Source organism: Phyllobates terribilis, unplaced genomic scaffold (assembly GCF_046119375.1).
Source record: "Phyllobates terribilis strain yellow unplaced genomic scaffold, ASM4611937v1 Scaffold_2__4_contigs__length_985480577, whole genome shotgun sequence".
Classification (NCBI taxonomy): Eukaryota; Metazoa; Chordata; class Amphibia; order Anura; family Dendrobatidae; genus Phyllobates; species Phyllobates terribilis.
In genome coordinates this window covers 206,677,318-206,704,505 of record NW_027362762.1, presented here as the reverse complement: position 1 = coordinate 206,704,505, position 27,188 = coordinate 206,677,318, and the positions used below count along the sequence as shown (strand labels likewise).

Genomic DNA, 27,188 nt, shown 5'->3' with positions numbered 1-27,188 from the left:
TTGTGTTCTTTAGCCCAAACAAGTCTCTTCTGCTTGTTGCCTGTCCATAGCAGTGGTTTCCTAGCAGCTATTTTACCATGAAGGCCTGCTGCACAAAGTCTCCTCTTAACAGTTGTTGTAGAGATGTGTCTGCTGCTAGAACTCTGTGTGGCATTGACCTGGTCTCTAATCTGAGCTGCTGTCAACCTGCAATTTCTGAGGTTGGTGACTCGGATAAACTTATCCTCAGAAGCAGAGGTGACTCTTGGTCTTCCTTTCCTGGGGCGGTCCTCATGTGAGCCAGTTTCTTTATAGCGCTTGATGGTTTTTGCAACTGCACTTGGAGACACTTTGAAAGTTTTCCCAATTTTTCGGACTGACTGACCTTCATTTCTTAAAGTAATGATGGCCACTCATTTTTCTTTACTTAGCTGCTTTTTTCTTGCCATAATACAAATTCTAACAGTCTATTCAGTAGGACTATCAGCTGTGTATCCACCTGACTTCTGCACAACACAACTGATGGTCTCAACTCCATTTATAAGGCAAGAAATCCCACTTTTTAAACCTGACAGGGCACACCTGTGAGGTGAAAACCATTTCCGGTGACTACCTCTTGAAGCTCATCAAGAGAATGCCAAGAGTGTGCAAAGCAGTCATCAAAGCAAAAGGTGGCTACTTTGAAGAATCTAGAATATAAGACATATTTTCAGTTGTTTCACACTTTTTTGTTAAGTATATAATTCCACATGTGTTAATTCATAGTTCTGATGCCTTCAGTGTGAATGTACAATTTTCATAGTCATGAAAATACAGAAAAATCTTTAAATGAGAAGGTGTGTCCAAACTTTTGGTCTGTACTGTATGTGTTATGCATACTCCCGGCCAGAGCCCGACAAGTGGGCGTGGCCTCGCTCCATCCACATCATTTTAGACCAGACAACCCCTTTAAGCTGCAGTGGATCCTCTTTTGAAGAGGGAAGGGGAGACTCCTGTCAATTATTAAAGCAGTTTTATCACCAGATTTCACAAGACCAACAGCAGGCGTCATTAAGTAGATTTCTTAGACTTGATGAACCTGGTGTACTTACTTTGAAATGCCATGCCATGTCATAGTCCTGATAATAACATGGGTATTTCAATAGCACGCAAAACTTTAAACAAGCAATATGCCTCAATACTGACATGGGTTTTTAGCATAAGTTTACCAACATCATCATGTGTTAAGATATCGATTTAATAATATCATGTGGATTGGGTTGCAAAATTTGATATGGAACTTTCTTTTTTAAAAGAAGGTATGCAGAAGCCATATTGTGGAGCAGATGGTCTGAAGTACTGTTTAATGCTCTGTTCATATCGGTGTTGTAGTTTTTGTAATAAACAGAAATAAAGTACTGTTGGGTCTCTTGCACTTTAAATTGGCGGCTACTTATAGACCTTATTGAATTTTTATAGAGTTTGGTCCTCCTTGTGTCCCTAGTTTATATTGGAATAATAGTGCTGCATATTGTGCTGTTTTTCCTATCAAATAAGATAGACTCTGTGATGGAAGTTTCAAGGCAGATGTGTGATGCAACAGGTCGTCTCTTGCCAAGTACACACGTGGAAGAGACCTGTCAATCACCGGGAGTGACGTGGGGAAAAGTTTGCTGGGGTCGGCGCCAAACTAGCCTCCTCTCTGTCTATAGTCTCATCTCTGTCTACAGTCACCGGATGGCCCGTCAAATTATATTTTCTTTAAAACATGGGAGCATTTTGGAGAGAAATATACCTGGCTGCAATTGCACAGCCAGTCTCTTATTCATGCTGTCTTTTGGTTTCGGCAGCAAGAATCAAGTGACAGGTTCCCTTTAAGCTGGCGGTCGCTCGATAGTAGTTTGCACAGTTGAAAGGATTTCATGTAAAAATGATCTGTGTTGTGATATATATATTTATTATGATCTATGTAAGATTGTATAACATTTTGTAAACAGTTGATGAAAGCTTCTTTACGATTTGTGTAGAAAAGTCCTCGCAACATATTTGTTGTCTTAAGATATGACTTTGTTTTCTGCAACTGACAGTTATCAATTTTTCCTTTTTTTTTTTTGTAACTTATTTAGGAAAGGTTTTACAGATGGACGATGATCTGGTAATCTCCTTCCAGTTGTTGCTGTGTGTCCTGGAATATTTTATCAAGCGATCACCCTCAGACATTCTCAAAGAACCATTTAGTATGTTACCTCTAAATATGTCCCAGTACACACCTTGTTTGTTTTGTTCTTTTTATAATGCTACAATTATTCAAGTTCATGACACTGAGAATATTGGTTCCTCATTAGTTATAATGAATCAACAATAGTAATACGTTATAAATTGTGTTTTAATATATTTTTTAATACGGTATATTATGTGTTAAAATGGTTTTAAATATGAAGAAAACAATGATGGAATGACTAGTTTAGTTCCATTCCCCTTCCTGCAAAAAAAAGCCGTAAACTGAAAGTTAGGAAATTAAATGTACATTCACCAAGCAGGTTGAGAATTCCCAATCTCCTTATAGGTGCAGATCCCACTTATGAGCGGGAAAAAAGCCTTCCCGACTCCATATACAGCAATCAGACTAGTTCCTTGAATCAAATTTTTCATCACATAGTCTAGTACTCATAACTTGTAATGTGGCATAGAGTTCCATAATCTCACTACGTTTACAGTAAAGAATTGCCATCTATGATAATGATGAAACCTTTCCTCTAAATGTGACTGATGCCCTCTTAACAACGTTGCTAGCGTAGTTGTAAAAAAGATACAGTGGCATGTAAAAGTTTGGGCACCCCTGGTTAAAGTTAGTGTTATTGTGAACAGTTAAGCAAGTTGAAGATGAAATGATCTCTAAAAGGCCTGAAGTTAAAGATAACAGATTTCCTTTGTATTTTAGGCAAAAAAATATATATTTTTTAATCTTTTACATTTTAAAAATGATGAAAAAGGAAAATGGACCAATGCAAAAGTTTGGGCATCCTGCATGGTTAGTACCTAGTAGCACCCCATTTTGAAAGTATCACAGCTTGTAAAAGCTTTTTTAGCAAGACAAGAGTCTTTCAATTCTTGTTTGAGGGATTTTCATCCATTCTTCCTTGGAAAATCCTTCCAGTTCTGTGAGATCCTTGGTCGTCTTGCATGCACTGCTATTTTGAGGTCTAGCCACAGATTTTCATTGATGTTCAGAAGAGGGGACTGTGAGGGCCATTGTAAAACCTTCAGATTGCACCTTTTGAGGTAGCCTATTGTGGATTTTGATGTTTGTTTAGGATCATTAACCATTTGTAGAAGCCATCCTCTTTTCAACTTCAGCTTTTTTACAGATGGTGTTATGTTTGCATCAAGAATTTGTTGAAATTTCATTGAATCCATTGTTCCCTCTACCCGTGAAATGTTCCCTGTACCATCAGCTGCAACACAACCCCAAAGCATGACTGATCCACCCCCATGCTTAATAGTTGGTGAGATGTTATTTTCCTGAAATTTGGTGGCCTTTTTTCTCCACACATACCTTTGATCATTGTGGCCAAAGACTTCTATTTTAACCTTTTCGGTCGACAGAACTTGTTTCCAAAATATATCAGGCTTGTTTAGATGTTCTTTTGCATACTTCTGATGCTGAATTTTATGGTGAGGCTGCAGGAGAGGTTTTCTTCTGATGACTCTTCCATGAAGGTCATATTTGTGCAGGTGTCTCTGAACAGTAGAACAATGAACCACAAAACTAGAGTCTGCTAAATCTTTCTGTAGGTCTTTTGAGGTCAAGCGGGGGTTCTGATTTGCCTCTCTAGCAATCATACGAACAGCTCTCACTGAAATTTTGCTTGGTCTTCCGGACCTTATCTTGACCTTCACTGTTCCTGTTAACTGACATTTCTTAATTACATTTCAAACTGAGGAAAGGGCAACTTGAAAACACTTTGCTATCTTCTTATAGCCTTCTCCTGCTTTATGGGCCTCCACCATTTTCATTTTCAGAGTGCTAGGCAGCTGCTTAGAAGAACCCATGGCTGCTGTCTTTTTGGCATAAAGTTAGAAGAGGCTGGGTTTTACAAAGCTGGGAAATTTTTATCACCTGGCATTTCCTAACGATGGTAGTGAACAAGCCATAACCCTAACAGGCTAATTAAGGTCAGAAACCTTGGTCAAAATTATCAAAGCGCACATCTCCAAGGGTGCCCAAACTTTTGCATAGACCCATTTCCCTTATTGTAATTTTTTAAAATGAAAAAAAAAAAAAAGACAATATATATTTATTTGCCTAAAATACAACTGAAATATGTCATCTTTAACAATATGCCTTTTAGAAATCATTTCATCTTCAGCTTGCTTAACTGTTCACAATAACAGTGATTTTGACCAGGGATGCCCAAACTTTTACATGCCACTGTAATGAGAGCTATTTGTACTATCCATTCATATATCTGATATACCTCACTACTGGCTTCTATACAGGCAAACTACACTGCTCAAAAAAATAAAGGGAACACTTAAACAGCACAATGTAACTCCAAGTCAATAACACTTCTGTGAAATCTACCTGTCCAGTTATGAAGCAACACTGATTGTGAATCAATTTCTCCTGCTGTTGTGCAAATGGAACAGACAACTGGTAGAAAAGATCGGCAATTAGCAAGCTACCCCCTATAAAGGAGTGGTTCTGCAGGTGATGACCACAGACCATTTCTCTGTTCTCATCCTTTTTGACTGTTGTTTTGGTCACTTTTTCATTTTGCCATTGCTCTCACCCCTAGAGGTACAGTAGCATGAGGCGGTGTCTACAGTACAACCCACAGAAGTTGCTCAGGTAGTGCAGTTCATCCAGGATGGCACATCAGTGCGAACTGTGGCAAGAAGGGGAGCTGTGTCTGTCAGCACAGTGTCCAGAGCATGGAGCAGATACCAGGAGATGTGGAGGGAGCCATAGGAGGGCAACAACCCAGCAGCAGGACCGTTACCTCCTCCTTTGTGCATGGAGGAACAGAAGGAGCACTGCCAGAGTCATGCAAAATGACCTCTAGCAGGCCACAAATGTGCATGTGTCTGCACAAACGGTTAGAAACCGACTCCATGAGGGTGGCATGAGGGCCCGACGTCCACAGATGGGGGTTGTGCTCACAGCCCAACACCGTGCAGGACGCTTGGCATTTGCCACAGAACACCAGGATTGGCAAAGTCGCCACTGGCGCCCTGTGCTCTTCACAGATGAAAGCAGGTTCACACTGAGAACATGTGACAGACGTAACAGAGTCTGGAGACGCCATGGAGAGCGATCTGCTGCCTGCGACATCCTTCAGCATGACCGGTGTGGCCGTGGGTCAGTAATGGTGTGGGGTGGCATTTCTTTGGAGGGCCGCACAGCCCTCCATGTGTTCGCCAGAGATAGCCTGGCTGCCATTAGGTACCGAGATGAGATCCTCAGACCCCTTGTGAGACCATATGCTGGTGCGGTTGGCCCTGGGTTCCTCCTAATGCAGGACAATGCCAGACCTCATATGGCTGGAGTGTGTCAGCAGTTCCTGCAAGATGAAGGCATTGAAGCTATGGATTGGCCCGCCCGTTCCCCAGACCTGAATCCGATTGAGCACATCTGGGACATCATGTCTCGCTCCATCCACCAACGTCACGTTGCACCACAGACTGTCCAGAAGTTGGTGGATGCTTTAGTCCAGGTCTGGGAGGAGATCGCACAGGAGACCATCCGCAACCTCATCAGGAGCATGCCCAGGCGTTGTAGGGAGGTCATACAGGCACGTGGAGGCCATTCACAATACTGAGCCTCATTTTGACTTGTTTTAAGGACATTACATCAAAGTTGGATCAGCCTTTAGTGTGTTTTTCCACTTTAATTTTGGGGGTGACTCCAAATCCAGGCCTCCATTGGTTAATGAATTTGATTTCCATTGGTGATTTTTGTGTGATTTTGTTGTCAGCACATTCAACTTTGTACAGAACAAAGTATTCAATGAGAATAATTCATTCATTCAGATCTAGGATGGGTTATTTGAGTGTTCCCTTTATTTTTTTTGAGCAGTGTATGTTCTTGTCATGAGCATCTATTCCTCTTTTAAAGGAAACCTGACAGGTGATACATACTGCCCAAATCGTGGGTAGCATGTATCAGCCTCTGACTATAGAATCACAGCCATGTATGTATCACTCTGAAACGCTGCAGCGTTTTTCAGAAAACATACTTTTAATAGCTGCCGGAGAGAGAGCCGCACTGTGCACTATAATCGTGCAGGAGGGTTCCTGGCAGATTGTCCCCGCCCACGGGCAGTGACTGACAAGTCTAAGTTTATACTCCCGCAAAGTCAGAAACTTATCAGTCGCTGTCAGTGTGCTGTGTCTTTCGGTCCCTGGCTGCCATTAAAATTATGTTCATCTCTGAAACTCCAAAGCGTTTCAGAGTAAAACATGTATAGCTGTGGTCGTACAGCCAGCGGCTGACATATGCTGCCCACTGTTTGGGCAACATGTATCACCTGTCAGGTTTCCTTTAATTCATCCCATGATCTTATCTGCCTTGGCAGTAGCTGCCTGGCACTGGTCAATAAAGTGTAGTTTACTGTCCACCAATACACCCAAGTCTTTTTCAGTGTCAGTTTTACAACGTTTTACCATTTAGTACATAATTGTTCATTTTGTTTCTTCAGCCTAAATGCATGACTTTGTTTTTATCTATATTAAAATTAATTTGCCATTTCTTGCCCCAAGCCTCTAGCTTACATAAATTCCTCTGTAATATTGAATTTGTCTGTGTTGATTACTTTGCAGAGTTTGTCATCTGCAGATATTTTAATTCTACTCTGTATGCCCTCAAAAAGTCATTACTAAATATATTAAAAAGAGGACCCAATACTGACCTACTCCTGTTCTACACCATTGTTAACTGTGACCTAATTAGAGTGTGTCCCTTTAACAACCACCCTCTGTTTTCTAGCACTGAGCCAGTTAGTAACCAGGCTACACTTATTTTCCCCTAGTCCCATTGTTCTCATATTATGTTTCAATCTTTGGCACTACATTTGCTCTGCACCAGTCCTGTGGATCATTATGGAATCAGTTGCCTTTGTTCCAGATTGGCATCCAGCTTTCTTCTTCTCTAAAATCTCTACCACAGCAGCATGGGGAACGCTGTGGAAAGTAGTATTGCTTTAATAACCTCTGTGGTCATTAAAAGGGGTGATGCTAAGGGTTCATCCCTCATCTAATCTAATTTGTTTTGGAAACTCCTTACCGCTTTGGTATTATGTGAGAAAATGACAAACAACTATGAATTTCTTTTTACTGCCATCTAGCAAACTTTAATACATTCTTTCTTTGCTAATATTTAGGGATATATGACTAATAACTTGGGTTAGGTTGACACTTTTTATTTTGAATAAACCATTTTCATATGAAATCCGTATGTACTAATCCTGCTGTCACTTGACTGCAGAGAGTGCAGTGAATGGGATATCTGTCAATGGACCAACCCGTGCGTCCCGACGTGGTCAGAACAGGAACACCTGGACGTCACAGCCGTCTGAAACGGACACCAGGATTATAGAAGCTCTTTGTAAGGCAAACGAATGTCCTGTTGATGAGGTAATAATTTCCCTATATTTAGTTTGCCTTTGGTTGAGGAAGTATAAACAGCTTTCACCATTAATAAAAATAGATAGAGACGAGCAAAGTATTGCATTTCACAGTTGGACATTTCTCTATTAAAACTCTTTCTGAATATATTTTTTAAAATTGCAGCTCCCCTGAAAAAAAATAAAAAAATTACATTTTGGGCTGTAAAAAAAATCTGACTCACGGTAAATGTTTTTATGTTTTCAAAGTGGTTTAATGCATTGTTTCCTTTCTGTTATTTTTTTATTTGATAAATTAGAGTTAGTATGATGCTATAGTACATGTTGCTACTTGTACATAAAAAAACACCTGTGGGGCATAGGCACTTTATAAAACTGGGTGATAATTGTAAGTATGGCATGACACAGACAGAAGCGAGCCCCTGTGCCTTTTGCAGTCCATTATCTCATCATAATACACCCCTTTATGTTTCTGTGACAGACGTTGCTTGCTGCTTTGGAGGTGGAAATGGGTCCCCTAACCTCCTAGGTCGCTGTGCACAGGTTGCACCAATGATGTGTCCAATTAGTAGTTAGATGATAGGAGCTCACCTCTAATTTCAGTATTCTCTTCTTAATTATAGGGGAGACTGTTGATCTTCCTAGAGTAGTCAACTTCCAGCCAGCTTTAAAAGCAAAATGAATTATAGAAGAAAAGTAGGATGGAGCGCAGTGTCTTTCAGGTTCGGAAAAACTGGTTCTTTTGGAGCGTAGTCTGAGTCAAAGGTTCTACTTGTATTTGTTGGTATAAAAGCATATACAGTACAATCGCAGCAACCCAATTTTCTGCTGCTATCTGGACCATTCATCAGGAAGTGAGACATTATATTCACTGTCTGACAAAGGCTCTCTGCCTGAGCCAAAAACCTTTTTGCTGTGATTGTATATGCTTTTATACCTATGAATAAAAAAGAAGTTTGAATGAGACTTCGCTCCGAAATAACCATTTATTGCAACCCTGGGATACACTGCGCTCATCTATAATATATTTTGACTGATGTGTGTATTTCCATTGCCTTACACAGGATGAAATACCATGTGATGCCCAAGTTGAATTCTCTGAACCATAGCGTGCTTCTGATTTGGCACCTTGGAGACTATTTTAAGAGCACCTGGCACTCGCTCGAGAAACATTTGTTAAATACCTTGCAAGAATCCATGAGCTCCCCTCATTCTGTTGTTTTTTTTGGTCTTGCACTATGTCGCTCTATTGTAGAGATATTCACATTTGTTTCTTCTGGAGCGCACTATGTGAAATCTCTGCTTGCATTTCAACTGGGCTTTTCTTCAGTCTTCTCCTTTGGAACGTGCTTTCACCCAACCTTCCCAGCCTCTGCCAATCATCTCTCAGTAGCTGATTTAGCCGTCTCAATCTCAGACACTGCTGAGCTGTGATTGGTAGTGTCTGGGAGGGTGGGGTAAAAACGCAGTCTCCCAGAGAAAACTCTGAAGAACAGCCCAATTGGAATGCAAGCAGAGATTTCATATTCTTTGCTATAAAACCAATAGCTGTGCATGTTTCTGCAGAACAGTGATAAAATCAGGAGCTTTGGTATTTTTACCAGGTATTTTAACTAAATTTCTTTGAACAACTGACTGGTCCTATTTAGCTGATCTTTTGTCTGCAAACTGTTTATACTGGAAAGTATAAATAAAATCCACTTCTGTTAAGCAGAAAAGCATGATTTTGTGAATGTTGCATGACAGGAATACATAGAAATCTATGGGCCCCTTAGAAGTTGGAATTGCCCTCCCCACTCCCCTCCCCAAAAGAAAAATTCCACGGGGACACAGGAGAGCATATATCACAACTTAACAGCCTTTACAAAGTAACTTTCCTCCTACTGAAGTCCTAGATTCCCCTTTCATTACCCCCATAAAGTATGATGCCACCAAAAGTGCCAACACTGTATGATACTCCCACAGTGAATTTCTCCACAGTATCCTCCACACGCACAGTATGTTGACCCTACTGTACCCCACCTCAACTCCCTTGGCAAAGTATGGTGACCCCCAACACAGTATTTTCCCCAACTGTGACCCCCACACAGCCCTACATGCAGTATAATGGGCCTACATACAGTATAATGGACCCACACCTCACCACACTGTTTAATGGCCCCCACTAGCCCTCCAAACAGTATAATGGTCACAACACAGCCCTCCATACAGTATGATGGACCCCACACAAATCTTTACACTATGTAATTGCGTGCATACGGTATAATTTCCCCCACATAGCCCTCTAAATATTATAATAACTCCACATAGCCCTCCATATAGTGTAATGGGCCCCATAGTCGTCAATATAGTATACTGCACCCCATAATCCTGCATATAGTATAATGCACTCCCCATAGTCCTTCATATAGTATAAATCACACCCCATAGTTCTCTATATACTATAATGTACTCCTCATAGTTCTCTATATAGTATAATGCACCCCATAGTCCTCCATATAGTATAATGCATCCCCCACTGTCCTCCATATAATATAATGCACTCCTCATAGTCATTCATATAGTATAAATCACACCCCATAGTCTTCTATATAGTATAATGCACCCCATAGTCCTCCATACAGTATAATGTATTTCCCATAATCCTCCATATAGTATAATGCACCCACAGTCTTCTATATAGTATAATGCACCCCAATAGTCCTCCATATAATATAATGCACACCCCATAGTCTTCCATATAGTATAATGCACCCCATAGTCCTCCATATAGTATAATGCACCCGCCATAGTCCTCTATATTGTATAATGCACTTCCTATAGTCCTCCATACAGTATTATGCACCCCATAGTCCTCTATACAGTATTATGCACCCCATAGTCCTCTATACAGTATTATGGCCACCACAATATACTCACTGATTTAAAAAAATAAAAAATACTCAGCTCTCCTCCTCGTTCCCCCGCTTCTCTTGGACTGGGCAGCGAGTGTTCTGAAGTGCCCACATCTCAGTGCCGTAGGCGCCATGTAGTGACATCATCACGCCCGCTGCACTCCATAGTCCTTCATACTGTATTCTGGCCACTACATTGTTCTCACTCCGCTGCACTGAGATGTTAGGGGGAATGATGGAGGTGGAAGCGTTCATCTTTCATGTTTACTTTCAACTGTATTGGCATCCAGGATGCCGATACAGTTGAACATGCGATGACTGGCAGGGGGTAGCGCACTTGCATCAGGTCCCCTAGCAGCTGCGTTGCCTATCCGCCATTGGCTGCACGCCACTATTGCACTAGTCAGAGTATTCAGTGATCTTTCAGATGTACAGATAACTTATCCTCATAGTTATATAGTACTTTAATTCACATTTCCTCATTCCCTTAGGTTAAAAACGTCTATGCCTCTAGCTTTGTTGATTTTCTGGATTCTGCAGGGATTTCCTGTATTGATGGGCTCCCAAAGGTATGTTAATAACTGTTTTGTTACTAGCTTCATTGTTGCTATTTATGGTTTTAAGCCTTCTAAGATTGTGATAATTATCTGCCTCATCAGTTCGTAGGAGGATGGAAAGCACATCATGTACTTGTATGAGGGAGAACCCACTTAAGCTGCAGGTCCTACCTTTATACAGTATTCTCCTTTAAACCACTACTTTTTTTGACTCAAAAATGCATGTATGATTATAGTCTAAAAGATGTTTTTCCAACACACTTGAAACCAAATAACATCTTAAGATAATAAACAAATGAGTATTGTTAAAAAATATTAAACTTTAATTAAATATAGTTAAAAAGCAATATACATGTATAAACACCAGATGCAAAGAGAGTTAAATTTGGTGGGTGAGCTACAGTGCATTGTGAAAGTATTTGCCCCCCCTTGAACTTTTCTACCTTTTGCCACATTTCTGGTTTCAAACATAAAGATATAAAATTCTTATTTTTTGGGAAGAATCAGCAACAAGTGGGACACAATCGTGAAGTGGAACGAAATTTATTGGATATTTTAAACTTTTTTAAAAATATAAAAAATGAAAAGTGGGGCGTGTAATATTATTCGGCCCCTTTACTTTCAGTGCAGCAAACTCACTCCAGAAGTTCAGTGAGGATCTCTGAATGATCCAATGTCATCCTAAATGACTGGTAATGATAAATAGAATCCACCTGTGTGTAATCAAGTCTCCGAATAAATGCACCTGCTCTGTGATAGTCTCAGGGTTCTATTTCAAGTGCAGAGAGCATCATGAAGACCAAGTAGCACACCAGGCAGGTCTGAGATACTGTTGTGGCGAAGTTTAAAGCCGGATTTGGATACAAAAAGATTTCCCAAGTTTTAAACATCTCAAGGAGCACTGTGTAAGCATTCATATTGAAATGTAAGGAGTGTCAGACCACTGCAAATCTACCAAGACCTGGCCGTCCCTCTAAACTTTCATCTCGAACAAGGAGAAGACTGATTAGAGATGCAGCCAAAAGGCCCATGATCACTCTGGATGAACTGCAGAGCTCTACAGTTGAGGTGGGAGAGTCTGTCCATAGGACAGCAATCAGTTGTACACTGCACAAATCTGGCCTTTATGGAAGAGTGGCAAGAAGAAAGCCATTTCTCAAAGATAGCTATAAAAAGTCTCATTTGAAGTTTGCCACAAGCCACCTGGGAGACGCACCAAACATGTGGAATAAGGTGCCCTGGTCAGATGAAACCAAAATCGAACTTTTTGGCCACAATACAAAACGATATGTTTGGCGTAAAAGCAACACAGCTCATCACCCTCAAAACACCATCCCCACTGTCAAACATGGTGGTGGCAGCATCATGGTTTGGGCGTGATTTTCTTCAGCAGGGACAGGGAAGATGGTTAAAATTGATGGGAAGATGGACGGAGCCAAATACAGGACCATTCTGGAAGAAAACCTGTTGGGAGTCTGCAAAAGACCTGAGACTGGGACGGAGATTTATCTTTCAGCAAGACAATGATCCCAAGCATAAAGCAAAATCTACAATGGAATGGTTAAAAAATAAACGTATCCAGGTGTTAGAATGGCCAAGTCAAAGTCCAGACCTGAATCCAATCGAGAATCTGTGGAAAGAGCTGAAAACTGCTGTTCACAAACGCCGTCCATCCAACCTCACTGAGCTCGAGCTGTTTTGCAAAGAAGAATGGGCAAGAATTTCAGCCTCTTGATGTGCAAAACTAATAGAGACATACCCCAAGCGACTTGCAGCTGTAATCGCAGCAAAAGGTGGCGCTACAAAGTATTAACTCAAGGGGGCCGAATAATATTGCACACCCCACTTTTCATTTTTTTTTAAAAAAAAGTTAAAAATATCCAATAAATTTCGTTCCACCTCACGATTGTGTCCCACTTGTTGATTCCTCCCCCAAAAAATAGAATTTTATATCTTTATATTTGAAGCCAGAAATGTAGCAAAAGGTAGAAAAGTTCAAGGGGGCCAAATATATACACACACCCCCGCATGGCACATGTGTGCGGTACAATACCTATATCATGAGCTCACCCACCAAACACCCGACGCATGTTTCACCAATGCTTCGTGAGGGGTGGTTGGTGGAGAGGTTAGATAGGTATAGGTTAGATAGGTTTCCCATAGTAGCTCACACACCAAATTTTAATCTTTCTGTATCCGGTGTTTATCCATGTATATTGTTTTTAAACTATATTTAAATTAAGTTTAACATTTTTATTAATACTCATTTGTTTTTTATCTTATGTTATTTTGTTCCTGGCACACATGTCTTTTTTGGATGTTATGTATTTTGGTGCCTTGTGAGGACACAACATGCATTGCAATATTTGGGTAACAACACACCTGTATAGCATCCTACAGCTTGGACCTTGAAAATGAGGGGTGTGATCCCCTGTTCGTGCCTGAGAGTTGTTCAATATCTATTTTATTTTTTAATCCAGCAAAATGAAAAAAGCTGCACCCAAAAATACATCTGTTTAGTGAGTCCTTTATTTAGCCCAAATGTGTTGTTTCAAATAGAATTGTACTTTCAGCAAAGTTTGCAAAAGTGAAAAGTACAGGCGAATATAAGAAACTTTGTGTGAAGACCCGGGATCTTCCCTGGGCGTAATGCTACTCAGACAACACAGGGTGAGGGTAAAACAGCGTTTCAATACTTTATTGAACCACAAAGCGGACAATAAACACGTAGACCAGTCCCAGAAAATACCCAAGATGGTACAACATTACACAGTCTCACCCTTTCGCTCCCCCTGACTGGGATAGAACAGCTGCGACTTTGGGACTACCAGAGCCAACTACCTCAACCAGTGGCCTCCCCAGCTTCTGGCGGGCCCCCACAGAGAGAAGCTTAGGAAGCTAGCAGTTCATCGAGGTACAAGGCCAAGAAACCCGAGGGTCTCACCCTGGCCTCTCCGAGAGTTTCAATGGGACCAGGCGACCGGTGGGTCCCTCCTGGCAACCCCAAACAACATATCCATGTGGCCAGGTGACTTCATCGTCCCAACCTGGTCTCCCCAAAATGTATCCATGGTCTCTCTGATGTTCAATAGAGCAGATCTGTATCTTTCCAGTCAGGGCTATATACCCTTAGACTAAAATCATGTAGAATCCAAATCTGTGTCTCTTTGGTTAAATCCATGCTTCCAAGCTGATAGTCTCAGAGACTCTGTGTGTCCTCTTGCTTCTCCTTTATTCTCTGCGTTTTAGGATAAGTGCACGCTTAGCATTTTTGATGCGTTTTCGCAGCTGTTTTTCTGCTCGGAAACGCAGCAAAAACGCTTGGTAATCGGTCTGCCAGCTATTGCAATGGTAATCCTGATGTGCTGTGCACATGATGCGGAAATTTCCACTCAGGATTACTATTGCGTTTTAAAACGCAGCATGTCCTTTCTATGCAGTGTTTTGCAGCGTTTCCCGCCCTGACTTTAATTGAGCCGCAGCAAATTCGCAGGTATAATATTTATACCTGCGCATTTGCTGCTGTTCAATTAAAGTCAGTGAGCCGCGGAAACGCTTCGACTGGTACCTGGGTCGGCTGGGGAGGACTACTACTTCCCTGATCCGACCACTGATAACAGCGAGAGCAAGGCGGCTGAGCGGAGTTGTAGTCTCCTCAGCCGATCCGGGACTGCGTGCTGTGTAAAAAAAACAAAACAAAAAAAAAAACACTATCCTCACCTGTCCGACGTCCCCCGGTGTCCTCCTGGTCCTTGCAGTGTCTTCAGCCCGGCAGTACACTGTCGGGAGCGCGCTCGCTCCCAGCAGTGTACATCGCTGCTCTGCCAGTACCTGCGGTCACGTGAGCTCTAAGCTGAAGATCAGTTGATAGCTCGCGTGACCTTACTTTACGGCACTGGTGCTGTATGTGAACATTCTCAAGAATGTTCCCACCAGTACTGATGCTGAGGTTACCGGTTTGATCAGCTGATCTTCAACCGATGAACCCCAGTGACCTCACTCCTGCTGCAGCAATGTACATTTTACAGGAGTGATTTTACACCCCTGTCAGTGTACATTGCTGTCTTCTACAGCAGTGACATCAGTGATTGCTGATGTCACTGCAGTAGAAGTGACCCGGATCGCCGAGGGACAGTCGTGACGACGGTAATCGTGGACTATGTTGTGACGGCGGACAGGTGAGTGATATGGTTGCTTTTTATTTTTTTTTCAGGAAACGAGGGCTTTGGGAACTGAGCGTATAATAAAACGATTATTAAAACTGTGTGTATTTTTCTTTCATTAAAATACTTTATTCTGGCCGTGTCTTTTATTGAAAAAGCGTCGTAAACTTAACTACGCGGTTAGTAATGGGGACGTCTTATAGACGCCTCTCCATTACTAACCTGGGCTTCACATCAGCCACCAACACAAGGCTGACGTGAACCCCAACCCCATTACCCCACTCGCCACCGTTACAGGGCAGTGGGAAGAGCGAAGGCTAAGCGGCGGATTTGGCGCATCTTATGGATGCTCCATTTCTGGGACTGCTGAGGGGTGATATTAATAGCCGCGGAGGGGGCTAGTATCCATGGACCCTTCCCTAGCTATTAATATCAGCTCACAACTGTCTGTTTAGACTTTTCTGGTTAGATTTTATAGGGGGACCCTACGTCAATTTTTTTCTGAAGTCCCCCTGTAATCTATTCTGTAAAGGCTAAACAAACAGCTGTGGGCTGATAGTAATAGCCAGGGAACATTGTTGGCTTATGGCCCCTTCCCCGGCTACTAATATCAGCCCCCAGCAGTCGGCTTTTCCTCTGCTGGTTATAAAAATGACGCGGGAGACCATGCCATTTTTTTTAAATTTTAGGCTCTGTGCCCACGATCAGGACGTAGCAGCGCTTTGGACGAATATTTTTGCTTTTTCCAAAACATTGCATTCTATTGAACGCAGGTAAATCTTCATGTGTTCACTGAACCATGCGGATTTATCTCATTCAATACTTTCTAGTGGTCAAATTTCCGCATGTCAGTGTCCACGGGTGATTCGCAGCCTCTGATGCACGCATAGTGGACATGGGATTTCTAGAAATTCCATCCACTATGCTGTAACATCTGGACGCTGCGGGTTTGATGCTGTATAAGCACGCAGAGTCAAACCTTCAGCGGCTCCTGATCGTGGCCATGTACCAAAACTCACTTGCAGCATGTCAATTTCTGTAGCGGACACGCTAGTCTCCGCTGCAGATTTTGATCGATTGAAGTATCATTATATGCAGTGGATTCACATGTACCAACAACAAAAGTGCAGCATTAGAACACCGCGTTTTGGACGCAGCAAAAATATGCTACGTCCAAAGCACTGCTTGTTGCTGATCGGCGGAGGTAGCGGCTAACGAAACAGCTGTGAGCTATAAATAACAGCCAGGGACCATGTTTGCCTAATGGCACCTTCCTAGGCTGAAAATAGAAGCTCACAGCTGCCCCAGAAATTACATGAATGGGAATGCTAATGAAGATTGGGTGAATAGGATTAGCAGACACCTAGCTCTTTTGTTTTTTGATGACAAGGTGTCAATCGGACCCTTTCATCACTAAACCTAATTAAAGTAAATTAAAGAGTCAAACACACAGACACAGATCTAATACTTTATTTGAAATACAATAGACACATTCTTAAAGGGTTTGTTCACTACTTATTATCCCCCCCTTATGTATACCCCCGGGCCCATAAGTGTTTTTTGTAATTAACTAATGCTGCAGTTACTGCCCGTGAGCAGCGCTATCGCTGGCCGCTCACAGGCATCACGTGACTCCCGGGTGCAGCCGGCTCTGACATCCACTGATGTCACGACAAGTCCAGGCTGCAGCCGAGGGTACCTCGTCTGCGTTCCATCGGTGGATGCTGGGTTGTGGGCGGAGTTGCCCCGCACATCACACCCAGCATCCACCGCGCGCTCTCCCTCTCCCCATTCATTGGGAAAGTGAACGGTGGATGCTGGGTGTGACGCGGGGAATAACCCCGCCCACAGCCCAGTAGCCACAGCGGGGACCCCAGCGCTGAGTCACGCCTCACTTGTTGTGACGTTAGCACGGGGTCACGTGATGCCTGTGAGCGGCCCGCGATAGCGCCGCTCACAGGCAGAACCTGCAACGGAAGGTAATTACAAAGACACTTATGGGCCCTGGGGGGATACATTGGGGGCATAATAAAAAGTTGTGGCCAACTTCTTTAAATTAACCAATATACTCACCCCAATTCTGACGGTAATCCAAGGGTTAATAAAGAAATGTCCCATGTTCCTTTTTAAATAACTTTATTTAGCTCCAAAAAACATTCATTGATGTGCAAAAATGCTGCAAAAAATGCTTCAAAAATGCGTCAAAATCATGGCAAAATGCACGTTTTTTCTACAGCTTTCTTCCTACCAAGGAGATGCAGAAACGCTGTAAAAATTTCTGTATCAAATCCTGAACGTGCGCACATACCCTTAAGTCTCTTTCAATCTTTGTCCCAAGTCTGACTTGTACAGAAGCACATGCCCCTTAAAATAGTCACAGTTGTCCTTGTAAGTACACATTCACAGGTAAGGGGTTAGGGAGGGCAGCCTCATGTCTCATTGTTTGAGCATTTAATGAATTTGCTTAGTTTGTCCTCCTGTCTTGAGTCAATAAGCCTCAGGGTCCACAAAGGTTAATTAACCTAATTAGCAAACATTCATTGTTTCCAAATGAAGATAAGTCCACATTCTTTTTATACAAATAGTATGACATTCTTACCCAGCCACAGAAATACACATACAATTATAAATCAGCATGAACACAATAGTGTATTTCTCTTGGCTTAACTAATCTAATCGTCTGGCTTATTAAGATTTTAAGCTGTATCGTCACACTTTGTAATATATCTTTTAGAGAAATCAACTTTCTTTCACACTTAGTAGCCACTCATCCCCCCCCATCCTGTATTTGCTTGAAAAAAAAAACAACAGCTCAAATCCTTCTAATCCTTCTCGCTTAGACAAGACGGACTGCAGGCTCCCTGTAATGTCATGTAATGTGACACAGTGTGTTATACTCTATAGACAGGGGAGGAGCAGGGTGAGGAAACAGGCAGAGGGAGACATGTTGTGCTGAATATTCAAGCAAGTCTTTTACCTCACTCTAGAAATGATTCACATACAGCTCAGCTTTTCTGTATAATAGCCTCCATGTTTCTGTTGCTTGTCTCTGTGTGCTAATAGGTAAAAAAAATAAACAATGAATGAAAAGCAGGAATCCCTCTCTGTATGCAGTGCTGTGTATAGCAGAGATAACTGCAGCTAAACGCTATCCACCAGATCCCAGTGGATTGCAATTTAAGGGAGATAACCTGTAGAGGAGAAAACCGATGAATAATGGAGGAAAGGCCAGAATTAGTGTATTTCTCATGTACACACACAGGACTGCCTATTCTGAAAAGTTAGTTGAAAGTACGATTACACTTTCAGTCCAGACAGCGAGGATTTTTCTTTGAAGAACTGCTTGAAAAAAGGTTCTAGTTATTTGGCTTAAAGTAAGTCCCCATCACATGGATTTTTTTATTTTTTATTTTTAGTCAGTAGTCTTAGAGCATACGTGACAAACTCTGGCCCGTGGCCCAAATCAGGCCCTCAAGTTGATTACATTTGGCTCGCCACACCAGAACCACCCCTTCCATGTGGGGCCATTATTCTGCATGGAGGACTTTTTGGAGCCCATTATATTGAATGGAGGGCTATGTGGGGCCCATTATACTAGGGAAAGCTATGTGGGGTCATTATACAGTTTGGAGGACTATGTTGGGCCCATTATTCTGTATGGAGGACTGTGGGGTTCATTATACTGTATACTGGTTGGCCCATGACTAAGTCCAAGTTTTTCATTTTGGCCCTCTGTGTGTTTGAGTTTGACATCCTTGTCTTAGAGGTTAGGTTCTAAATGTTAATCACACTTTTTCTGCATTGCCAGTTGATATGCTTGAAATGTGTGGCAAATTTTGCTGTAAAAAATTCTGTGAAGCTGAATTTGTTTTGTTCATCTAAATAGTTTTGTTTCTGCAGAAAACACAAAATTTCTGCAACAAATCTACATAATGTGAATTCACACCAATCACTTCCCATAGTCTCTCCAGCAGGCATATGAGCGTTTTGAGAATTTGGTACTGTGTATAAACACATGAATCTCCTAAATCAGAGGTGTGGGAGCCTCAGACCCGCTGGGCGTTTGCAGCTCGCGATGACCCTTTCTCCAGCTCCTGGACAGATTCTCGTGGACCGCAGTGCTTTGGACTGCAGCTGCTTTTTTATGGCCACTGGCCCTTTAATTTCTTTTTACTTTGCGAGCACGTGCACGCAGCTTTCACTACTGAACGCTGCATGCGTGTGCAACGAAAAATTACTTCTGGATACTAGCCAATGCCAGCGTCGGGATGTACTGTGGGAGGAGTTAGTGCGTGACGCTCTCCCTTCCCACAGGTGACAACCACAGTGGCCGCCCCAGCATCCCCTGTGACGACTATGCTGCAGGTGCAGCCGCAGTGTCTCCTGTGATGACTTTGCCGCATCCACATATCTCCTTTGACGTTTATGCCGCAGCTCTAATGTCTCTTGTGATGTATATACTCCAGTGTTTGTGATGTTTATGCAGGAGTCTCCTATGTTATACACTGCTCAAAAAAATAAAGGAAACACTTAAACAACAGAATATAACTCCAAGTGGATCAAACTACTGTGAAATCAAACTGTCCACTTAGGAAGCAACACTGATTGACAATCAATTTCACATGCTGTTGTGCAAATGGAATAGACAATAGATGGAAATTATTGGCAATTATCAAGACACACTCAATAAAGGAGTGGTTCTGCAGGTGGGGACCACAGATCACATCTCAGTACCAATGCTTTCTGGCTGATGTTTTGGTCACTTTTGAATGTTGGTTGTGCTTTCACACTCCTGGTAGCATGAGACGGACTCTACAACCCACAGAAGTTGCTCAAGTAGTGCAGCTCATCCAGGATGGCACATCAATGTGAGCTGTGGCAAGAAGGTTTGCTGTGTCTGTCAGCGTAGTGTCCAGACGCTGGAGGCTCTACCAGGAGATGTGGAGGGGGCCGTAGGAGGGCAACAAACCACCAGCAGGACGGCTATGTCCGCCTTTGTGCAAGGGGGAACAGGAGGAGCACTGCCAGAGCCCTGCAAAATGCCCTCCAGCAGACCACAAATGTGCATGTGTCTGCACAAACGGTTAGAAACCGACTCCATGAGGGTGGTATGAGGGCCCGACGTCCACAGATGGGGGTTGTGCTCACAGCCCAACACTGCAGGACGCTTGGCATTTGCCACAGAACACCAGGATTGGCAAAGTCGCCACTGGCGCCCTGTGCTCTTCACAGATGAAAGCAGGTTCACAATGAGCACATGTGACAGAGTCTGGAGATACCGTGGAGAACGATCTGCTGCCTGCAACATCCTTCAGCATGACCCGTTTGGCAGTGGGTCCGTAATGGTGTGGGGTGACATTTCTTAGGAGGGCTGCGCAGCCCTCCATGTGCTCGCCAGAGGTAGCCTGGCTGCCATTAGGTACCGAGATGAGATCCTCAGACCCCTTGTGAGACCATATGCTGGTGCGGTTGGCCCTGGGTTCCTCTTAATGCAGGACAAATTACAGACCTCAAGTGGCTGGATTGTGTCAGCAGTTCCTGCAAGATGAAGGCATTGAAGCTATGGATTGGCCCGCCCTTTCCCCAGACCTGAATCCGATTGCACACATCTGGGACATCATGTCTCGCTCCATCCACCAACGTCACGTTGCACCACAGACTGTCCAGGAGTTGGCGGATACTTTAGTCCAAGTCTGGGAGGAGATCCCACAGGAGACCATCCACAACCTCATCAGGAGCATGCCCAGGCGTTGTAGGGATGTCATACAGGCACGTGGAGGCCACACACAATACTGAGCCTCATTTTGACTTGTTTTAAGGACATTACATCAAAGTTGGATCAGCCTGTAGTGTGTTTTTCCACTTTAATTTGGGGTGACTCCAAATCCAGGCCCCCATTGGTTAATAAATTTGATTTGCATTGATGATTTTTGTGTGATTTTGTTGTCAGCACATTCAACTTTGTACAGAACAAAGTATTCAATGAGAATATTTCATTCATTCAGATCTAGTATGTGTTATTTGAGTGTTCCCTTTATTTTTGTGAGCAGTGTATACATACAGCAGTCTAGGTGTCTCCTATGTGATGTGTATACGACAGGCTCGTTGTCCCCTATATGATGTATATACAGAAGATCTCCCACTGCTTGAGTTCTATAAATGTAACATGAGCAGTGATGGATTTCCCACTGTGAGGAGACCTGCAGTGTAATAATATACACTTGTGTTCAGTACAACTTGTTGCTGAGAATTCTTTACAAAACGTATCATTTCTAAGAGTGGCTTCCACTCCAGACTGATGCAAACCTGAAAAAGCAGTTACGAGTAGCAACATCATCCATGCCAGCTAACATCACAGCCTCATCAAAGAGAAGTAGTTCCAGCCGTCACATTAGGGGTGATTAATTAAATGTTTGACCAAATATACAGTGGCTTACGAAAGGATCTACCCCCACCCTTGGCTTTTTACCTAATTTACATTACAACCTGTGTTTAAATATTTTTTAAACCGACTTATTTGTAGTGCATCAGCGTTAAATAGCCTATGTTGGTAAGGTGAGAAAAATATAGGCATACATTTAATTTATGAGATCAAATAACCAACCATTGTCATATGCATATGTATTCACCCCTTTTGCTATGAAGCCCCTAAATATTTCTGGTGCAAGCAAATACCTTCATATGTCACATGCTTGGTGAAAGGAAGTCCACCTGTGTGCAATCTTAGTGTCACATGGTCTGTCAGTATACACACACCTTTTCTGAAAGGCAACAGAGGCTGCAACACCATTAAGCAAGAAGCACCACTAACCAATCAGCACCATGAAGACCAAGGAGATTTCCTTTCAAGTCTGGGACAAAGTTGTTGAGAAGTACAAGTTATCTTTGCGTTTGTTTTTTTTAAATATCCCAATATTTGATGATCCCCCAGAGCACCATCAAATCCATGATCATCAAATGGAAAGAACATGGTACCACAACAATCCTGTCAAGAGATGGCCACCCACCAAAACTCTCAGCCCAGGCAAGTAGGAAATTAATCAGAGGGACAGCACAGAGACCAAAGGTAACCCTGAAGGTGCTGCAGAGTTCCCAAGCAGAGACTTTAATATCTGTCCATACGATCACAATAAGTCGTACTCTCCATAGAGATGGCGTTTATGAAAGAGTGGACAGAAAAAAGCCTTTACTTACACACACAAACTGTAAGGTTCGTTTTGACTTTGCCGAAAGAGATGTGGGAGCCACCAAGGTAAACGCTATGTCTGGCGCTAAACCAACACAGCTTATCCCCCGAAGAACACCACACCCACAGTGAAACATGGTGGTGGCAGCATCATGCTGTGCGGAGGTTTTTTGGCAGCAGGGGCAGGGAAAATGGTTTGAGTTGAGGGGAAGATGGATGGTGCGAAATACAGGGATATTCTTGTGCAAAACTTGTTTCTGTCAGTGATTTGAGACTGGGACGGAGGTTCACCTTCCAACAAGACAATGACTCAAAGCATACTGCTAAAGCAAGACTCGAGTTGTTTAAGGGGAAACGTGTAAATGTTCTGGAGTGGCCTAGTCAAAGCCCAGACCTTAATCCAATTGAGAATCTGCGGTCATATTTGAAGATTGCTGTTCACCAGAGGAAACCATCTAACTTGAAGGAGCTGGAGCAGTTTTGCCTTGAGGAATGGGCAAAAATCCCAGTGGCAAGATGTGGAAAGCTCATATAGGTTTATCTAAAGCGACTTGCAGCTGTAATTTCTTCAGAAGGAGGCTCTACAAAGTACTAGGGGGGTGAATAGTTATGCGCACTGAAGTTTTCAGTTATTTTGCCCTATTTGTTGTTTGCTTCACAATAAAAAGAAAACCAAATGTTCACAGTTGTAGGCATGTTCTTTACATGAACTGATGATAACCCTAAAAAAAAAACAGTAAAATTCCTGGTTGTGAGGTAGCAAAACATGAAAAATGCCAAGGGGGTGAATACTTTAGCAAGCCACTCTAGCAGGATAAATTTCAAGTTGATCATTTTGCACAGTCCCTGAAGGATGGTATAAATGTCCAAATGGCCCTTGGCAGAAAAAGGGTTCCCCACCCCTGTCCTAAATGATTGTTTTGTCAGCTGGGAAAAAAATTCTCCTAACACTCACTCAGAGCATGCTGCAAATTCACTAATAGCCACTGTGAGGTGGGAGGGGCATACGCCAAATGATGATACATGAAACAAAAAATTAGCAAACTTTATTGTTGTTAAATACAAGCAGTTGAGGTAGATAGAAAACACAATTAGTTCAAACCGGACTATAAAATGACACGCTGGATGGAAACCATGCTGTTATGTCCATAAGGTCCTATGTTAGCCAATACCTATAATGGAGGCTACTAAAGTCTCTAGGACTCAGGACTCTAAGGATGTATTGACTATTCAATCATGTAAAACTGCGGCAGAAGGGACTCACACAGTAAAAGTGTAGCTATATAGTATACAACAGATATAAATGTATGCATAGTGCACTATGCACACAGTAATAAGGTGAGTACCTACGTTGAATAGAAGCCACAGAGGAGTCGCTGCCACCTGCTCATTAACCCCGACGCGCGTTTCGGCAACGGCCTTTGTCTAGCCACTGTGCTAGAATTAATATGGAGCCTGAACATATTTAAGTCCCGATTCATCAAGAGGCATATGCGTCTTCATGAATCCGGAGCATCGCACAAGTTGCTTACACCTAAGTGTGCGCTTCACTACAAATCCTACTCCAGTCCCTGAAGAGTAAGATTTGTGGCGTAGCGAATGAATCAGACCTTCAGTGTTTCTTTCAGTCATTTTTGTGTTAGAATCAACTTTGGATAAAGTCTTGTCTCAAATATTGAAATTTTTTTAACGTGTAAATCACAGAGCTCGATGCCTCATTGTAGCTTTTGACTGAGGTTTGATTTTTGGTCAGAATTAGTGGCATTGTGGGTGGGGAGGTACATGTCAGTAGTATTGTTATATTTTGTCGGAAGTGCATGGACTTGCCTTTACAAGCTGCTAGACCCGCACCAGTCTTCCTTCACATGATTGTGTGTTCTTACCTAATGAGGCGTTAAGCAAAATGAGTAAGAAGCGTACAGGTGTGAAGTGCTCAGCCTTCCTGTAGTAACTGATCTTATAGTTACATCTTATGTCAGAGCTCTTTTTGTGTTTTGTATAAATGCATGTGTTCAATCCAAACGGATCCTCATAATGATTATCACTAATAATGAACATGATTGGTTGAAGGGGTTATCTACTCTAACAAATACTTTTTTTTTTTTTTTTTTTTTTTTTTTTTTTTTTTTAGAGGGTCAGAATGGCAAAAAAAAAATACCCAAAACACTGAAGTGATGCTCACCTCACAGTTCCCACACAGCTTCCTATCCAACATTTCCCAGGTCTCCTATACTTTCCAGTACCACACAAGCAATGACAGCTCATCCACTCAGTCGGAGAGGTGACCCTTCGGAACGTCGTCACTCCAGCAGCAAGTAGAGACATGTAGGTTCAAGCTGTGTTGGAACAATAGTAAAGTGGGATCTGTGAGATGAGTATTGGGTAGTTTCTATTTTTGTTTAACCCATTCTGATATTTTTTTTTTATTGTTTGTGGATAACCCTTTCATAGCTTTCTGAACAAGTCTATTTTGTCCATCCTTATAGGACCGTTTCAGATAGTGAGTCAGCTAGATTGTTACTACTTTTAGCTAAAAGGAATACCGTATTTTTCGGACTATAAGACGCACCGGACCATAAGATGCACCTAGGTTTTAGAGGAGAAAAATAGAAAAAAAATGTAAGCAAACTGGCACCCTTCATCCAAGTATGCATGGCACCCCTCATCCCTCATCCTTGTATGTATGGCACCCCTCATCCCTCATCCTTGTATGTATGGCACCCCTCATCCCTCATCCTTGTATGTATGGCACCCCTCATCCCACATCCTTGTATGCATGGCACCCCTCATCCCTCATCCTTGTATGCATGGCACCCCTCATCCCTCATCCTTGTATGCATGGCACCCCTCATCCCTCATCCTTGTATGCATGGCACACCTCATCCCTCATCCTTGTATGCATGGCACCCCTTATCCTGGTATGCATGGCACCCCTCATCCTGGTATGCATGGCCCCCCTCATCCTGGTATGTATGGCACCCTTTATCTCTCATCCTGGTATGCATGGCCCCCCTCATCCTGGTATGCATGGCACCTCTTATCCCTCTTCCTGGTATGCATGGCACCCCTTATCCCTCTTACTGGTATATATGGCACCTCTTATCCCTCTTCCTGGTATGCATGGCACCCCTCATCCCTCTTCCTGGTATGCATGGCACCCCTCATCCAAATATGCATTGCCCCCCCCTCATCATCATGGTATGCATGTCACCCCTCATCCTGGTATGTATGGCAACCTTCATCTCTCATACTGGTATGCATGGCCCCCCTCATCCCTCTTCGTGGTATGTATGTCACCCCTCATCCTTCTTCCTGGTATGTATGACACCTCTCATCCCTCTTCCTGGTATGTATTGCACCCTTCATCCTTGTATGCATGGCCCCCCTCATCCCTCTTCCTGGTATGTATGGCACCTCTCATCCCTCTTCCTGGTATGTATGGCACCTCTCATCCCTCTTCCTGGTATGTATGGGCCCCCCTTATCCCTCTTCCTGATATGCTTGGCAACCCCCTACCCATGCTGCACACAAAAATATAAACATTTATACTTACCTTTCTTCCCTGTGCTCCAGCACTGTGTCCTGCTCTGCTGCCAGCACTGATCTCACAGCTGCGCATGGCGTAACTGCCATGTGCCCTCACACTGTGAGATGCTGTGCCGGAATAGTCACTGCTCCCCACGTCGGAACTGTGTGCATGAGGAGCAGTGACCATTCATTCTCCCTAATATCGCTCACACTCTACCACAGCGCAGCTCCCCATAGGCGTGGGGAGCAGTGAATGTTCATTTTCTTTAGTAGCAGGCACAGTGTAGGCTGCAGCAGGTGCCCCGTTTCTCCGCCACTGCCGCTCCCCCACACCCTCCAAAAGCTACAGCCACCATATATAGTCCATATACGCACCCCCCACTTTCCTCCAGAATTTTGGAAGAAAAAAAGTGCGCCTTATAGTCCGAAAAATACGGTATATTGTAAAATTCTCCTAAAACAGGGTGGTCTTTCACCTTTTCCACCTATGAGTCAATAAATTAGTGTCTAGTATAATCCTCCAGTTGCAATAATGTGAATTTTTAATTAAAATAAGTTTTAATCTGCCATTACACATTTATTTAAATTTATGACAAGTGCAGTAAGTAACACGTTAAAATGCAATCATTGTAGTGGCAATACTCCCTAAGCTGCTTTACTTTTTCCGAACACTGCCTCTCTTGTCACTATATGTTTTTTACGCATTCTGCAAAATGCATCTCCTCCTGTATCTGAAAGGTTTGGCGACCCCTGTATGCCCCTCCGCACTCTGACATGGCATGAAGATGACGGTAGACTTGCAGTTCCAAACAACTTTTCACAGTACTATAGAACAACTTTCCACATTATAATTAACTTCTGATATGCTCCTGTGAGCTTTTTTTTTTTTTGTGGAAAATCCCAATGTTTCCCACCCTGCCCATTAATTCCTTAATGTGGACCGCCTATCTTCAGACCTGCCACATTGATGACATGAAGGTCTTGAATGCGGTCCCAATTTTAGGGCAAGCTTGCATGACCTGTCCTCTCTCTTCAATCCCATTGACATAATAGAGCCTTTTCACCTGGTATAGAGGACTATACTTCCTTCTCGTGGTGGCAAGCAAGTAACTGTGAGAAAGCTCATCAGTTCTTCTTTTCTTTTGGTCTTCTTTCTTTGAAGTCTTTAGAGAGAAATGCTCAATTCTTTCTTCAGAAAATTGCATCTACCTGCAAATAAAGCATTGGTTGTCGAACTATTTACCTGGCTTCGACCCTCTACATACTTTTACCTCTTT

At 42.7% G+C, this 27,188-nt stretch overlaps 1 protein-coding gene across 1 annotated transcript in view; it reads left to right on the top strand.

Annotated features, from left to right (window-relative positions):
- Window positions 1-27,188, top strand: part of RB1 (RB transcriptional corepressor 1) — a 282,945-nt gene that overhangs the window by 55,512 nt on the left and 200,245 nt on the right. The window contains exons 7-9 of the mRNA XM_073663829.1: window positions 2,085-2,195; window positions 7,445-7,593; window positions 10,969-11,046. Coding sequence (XP_073519930.1) covers window positions 2,085-2,195; window positions 7,445-7,593; window positions 10,969-11,046 — 338 coding nt within the window. The remainder of the gene's footprint in view (window positions 1-2,084; window positions 2,196-7,444; window positions 7,594-10,968; window positions 11,047-27,188) is intronic.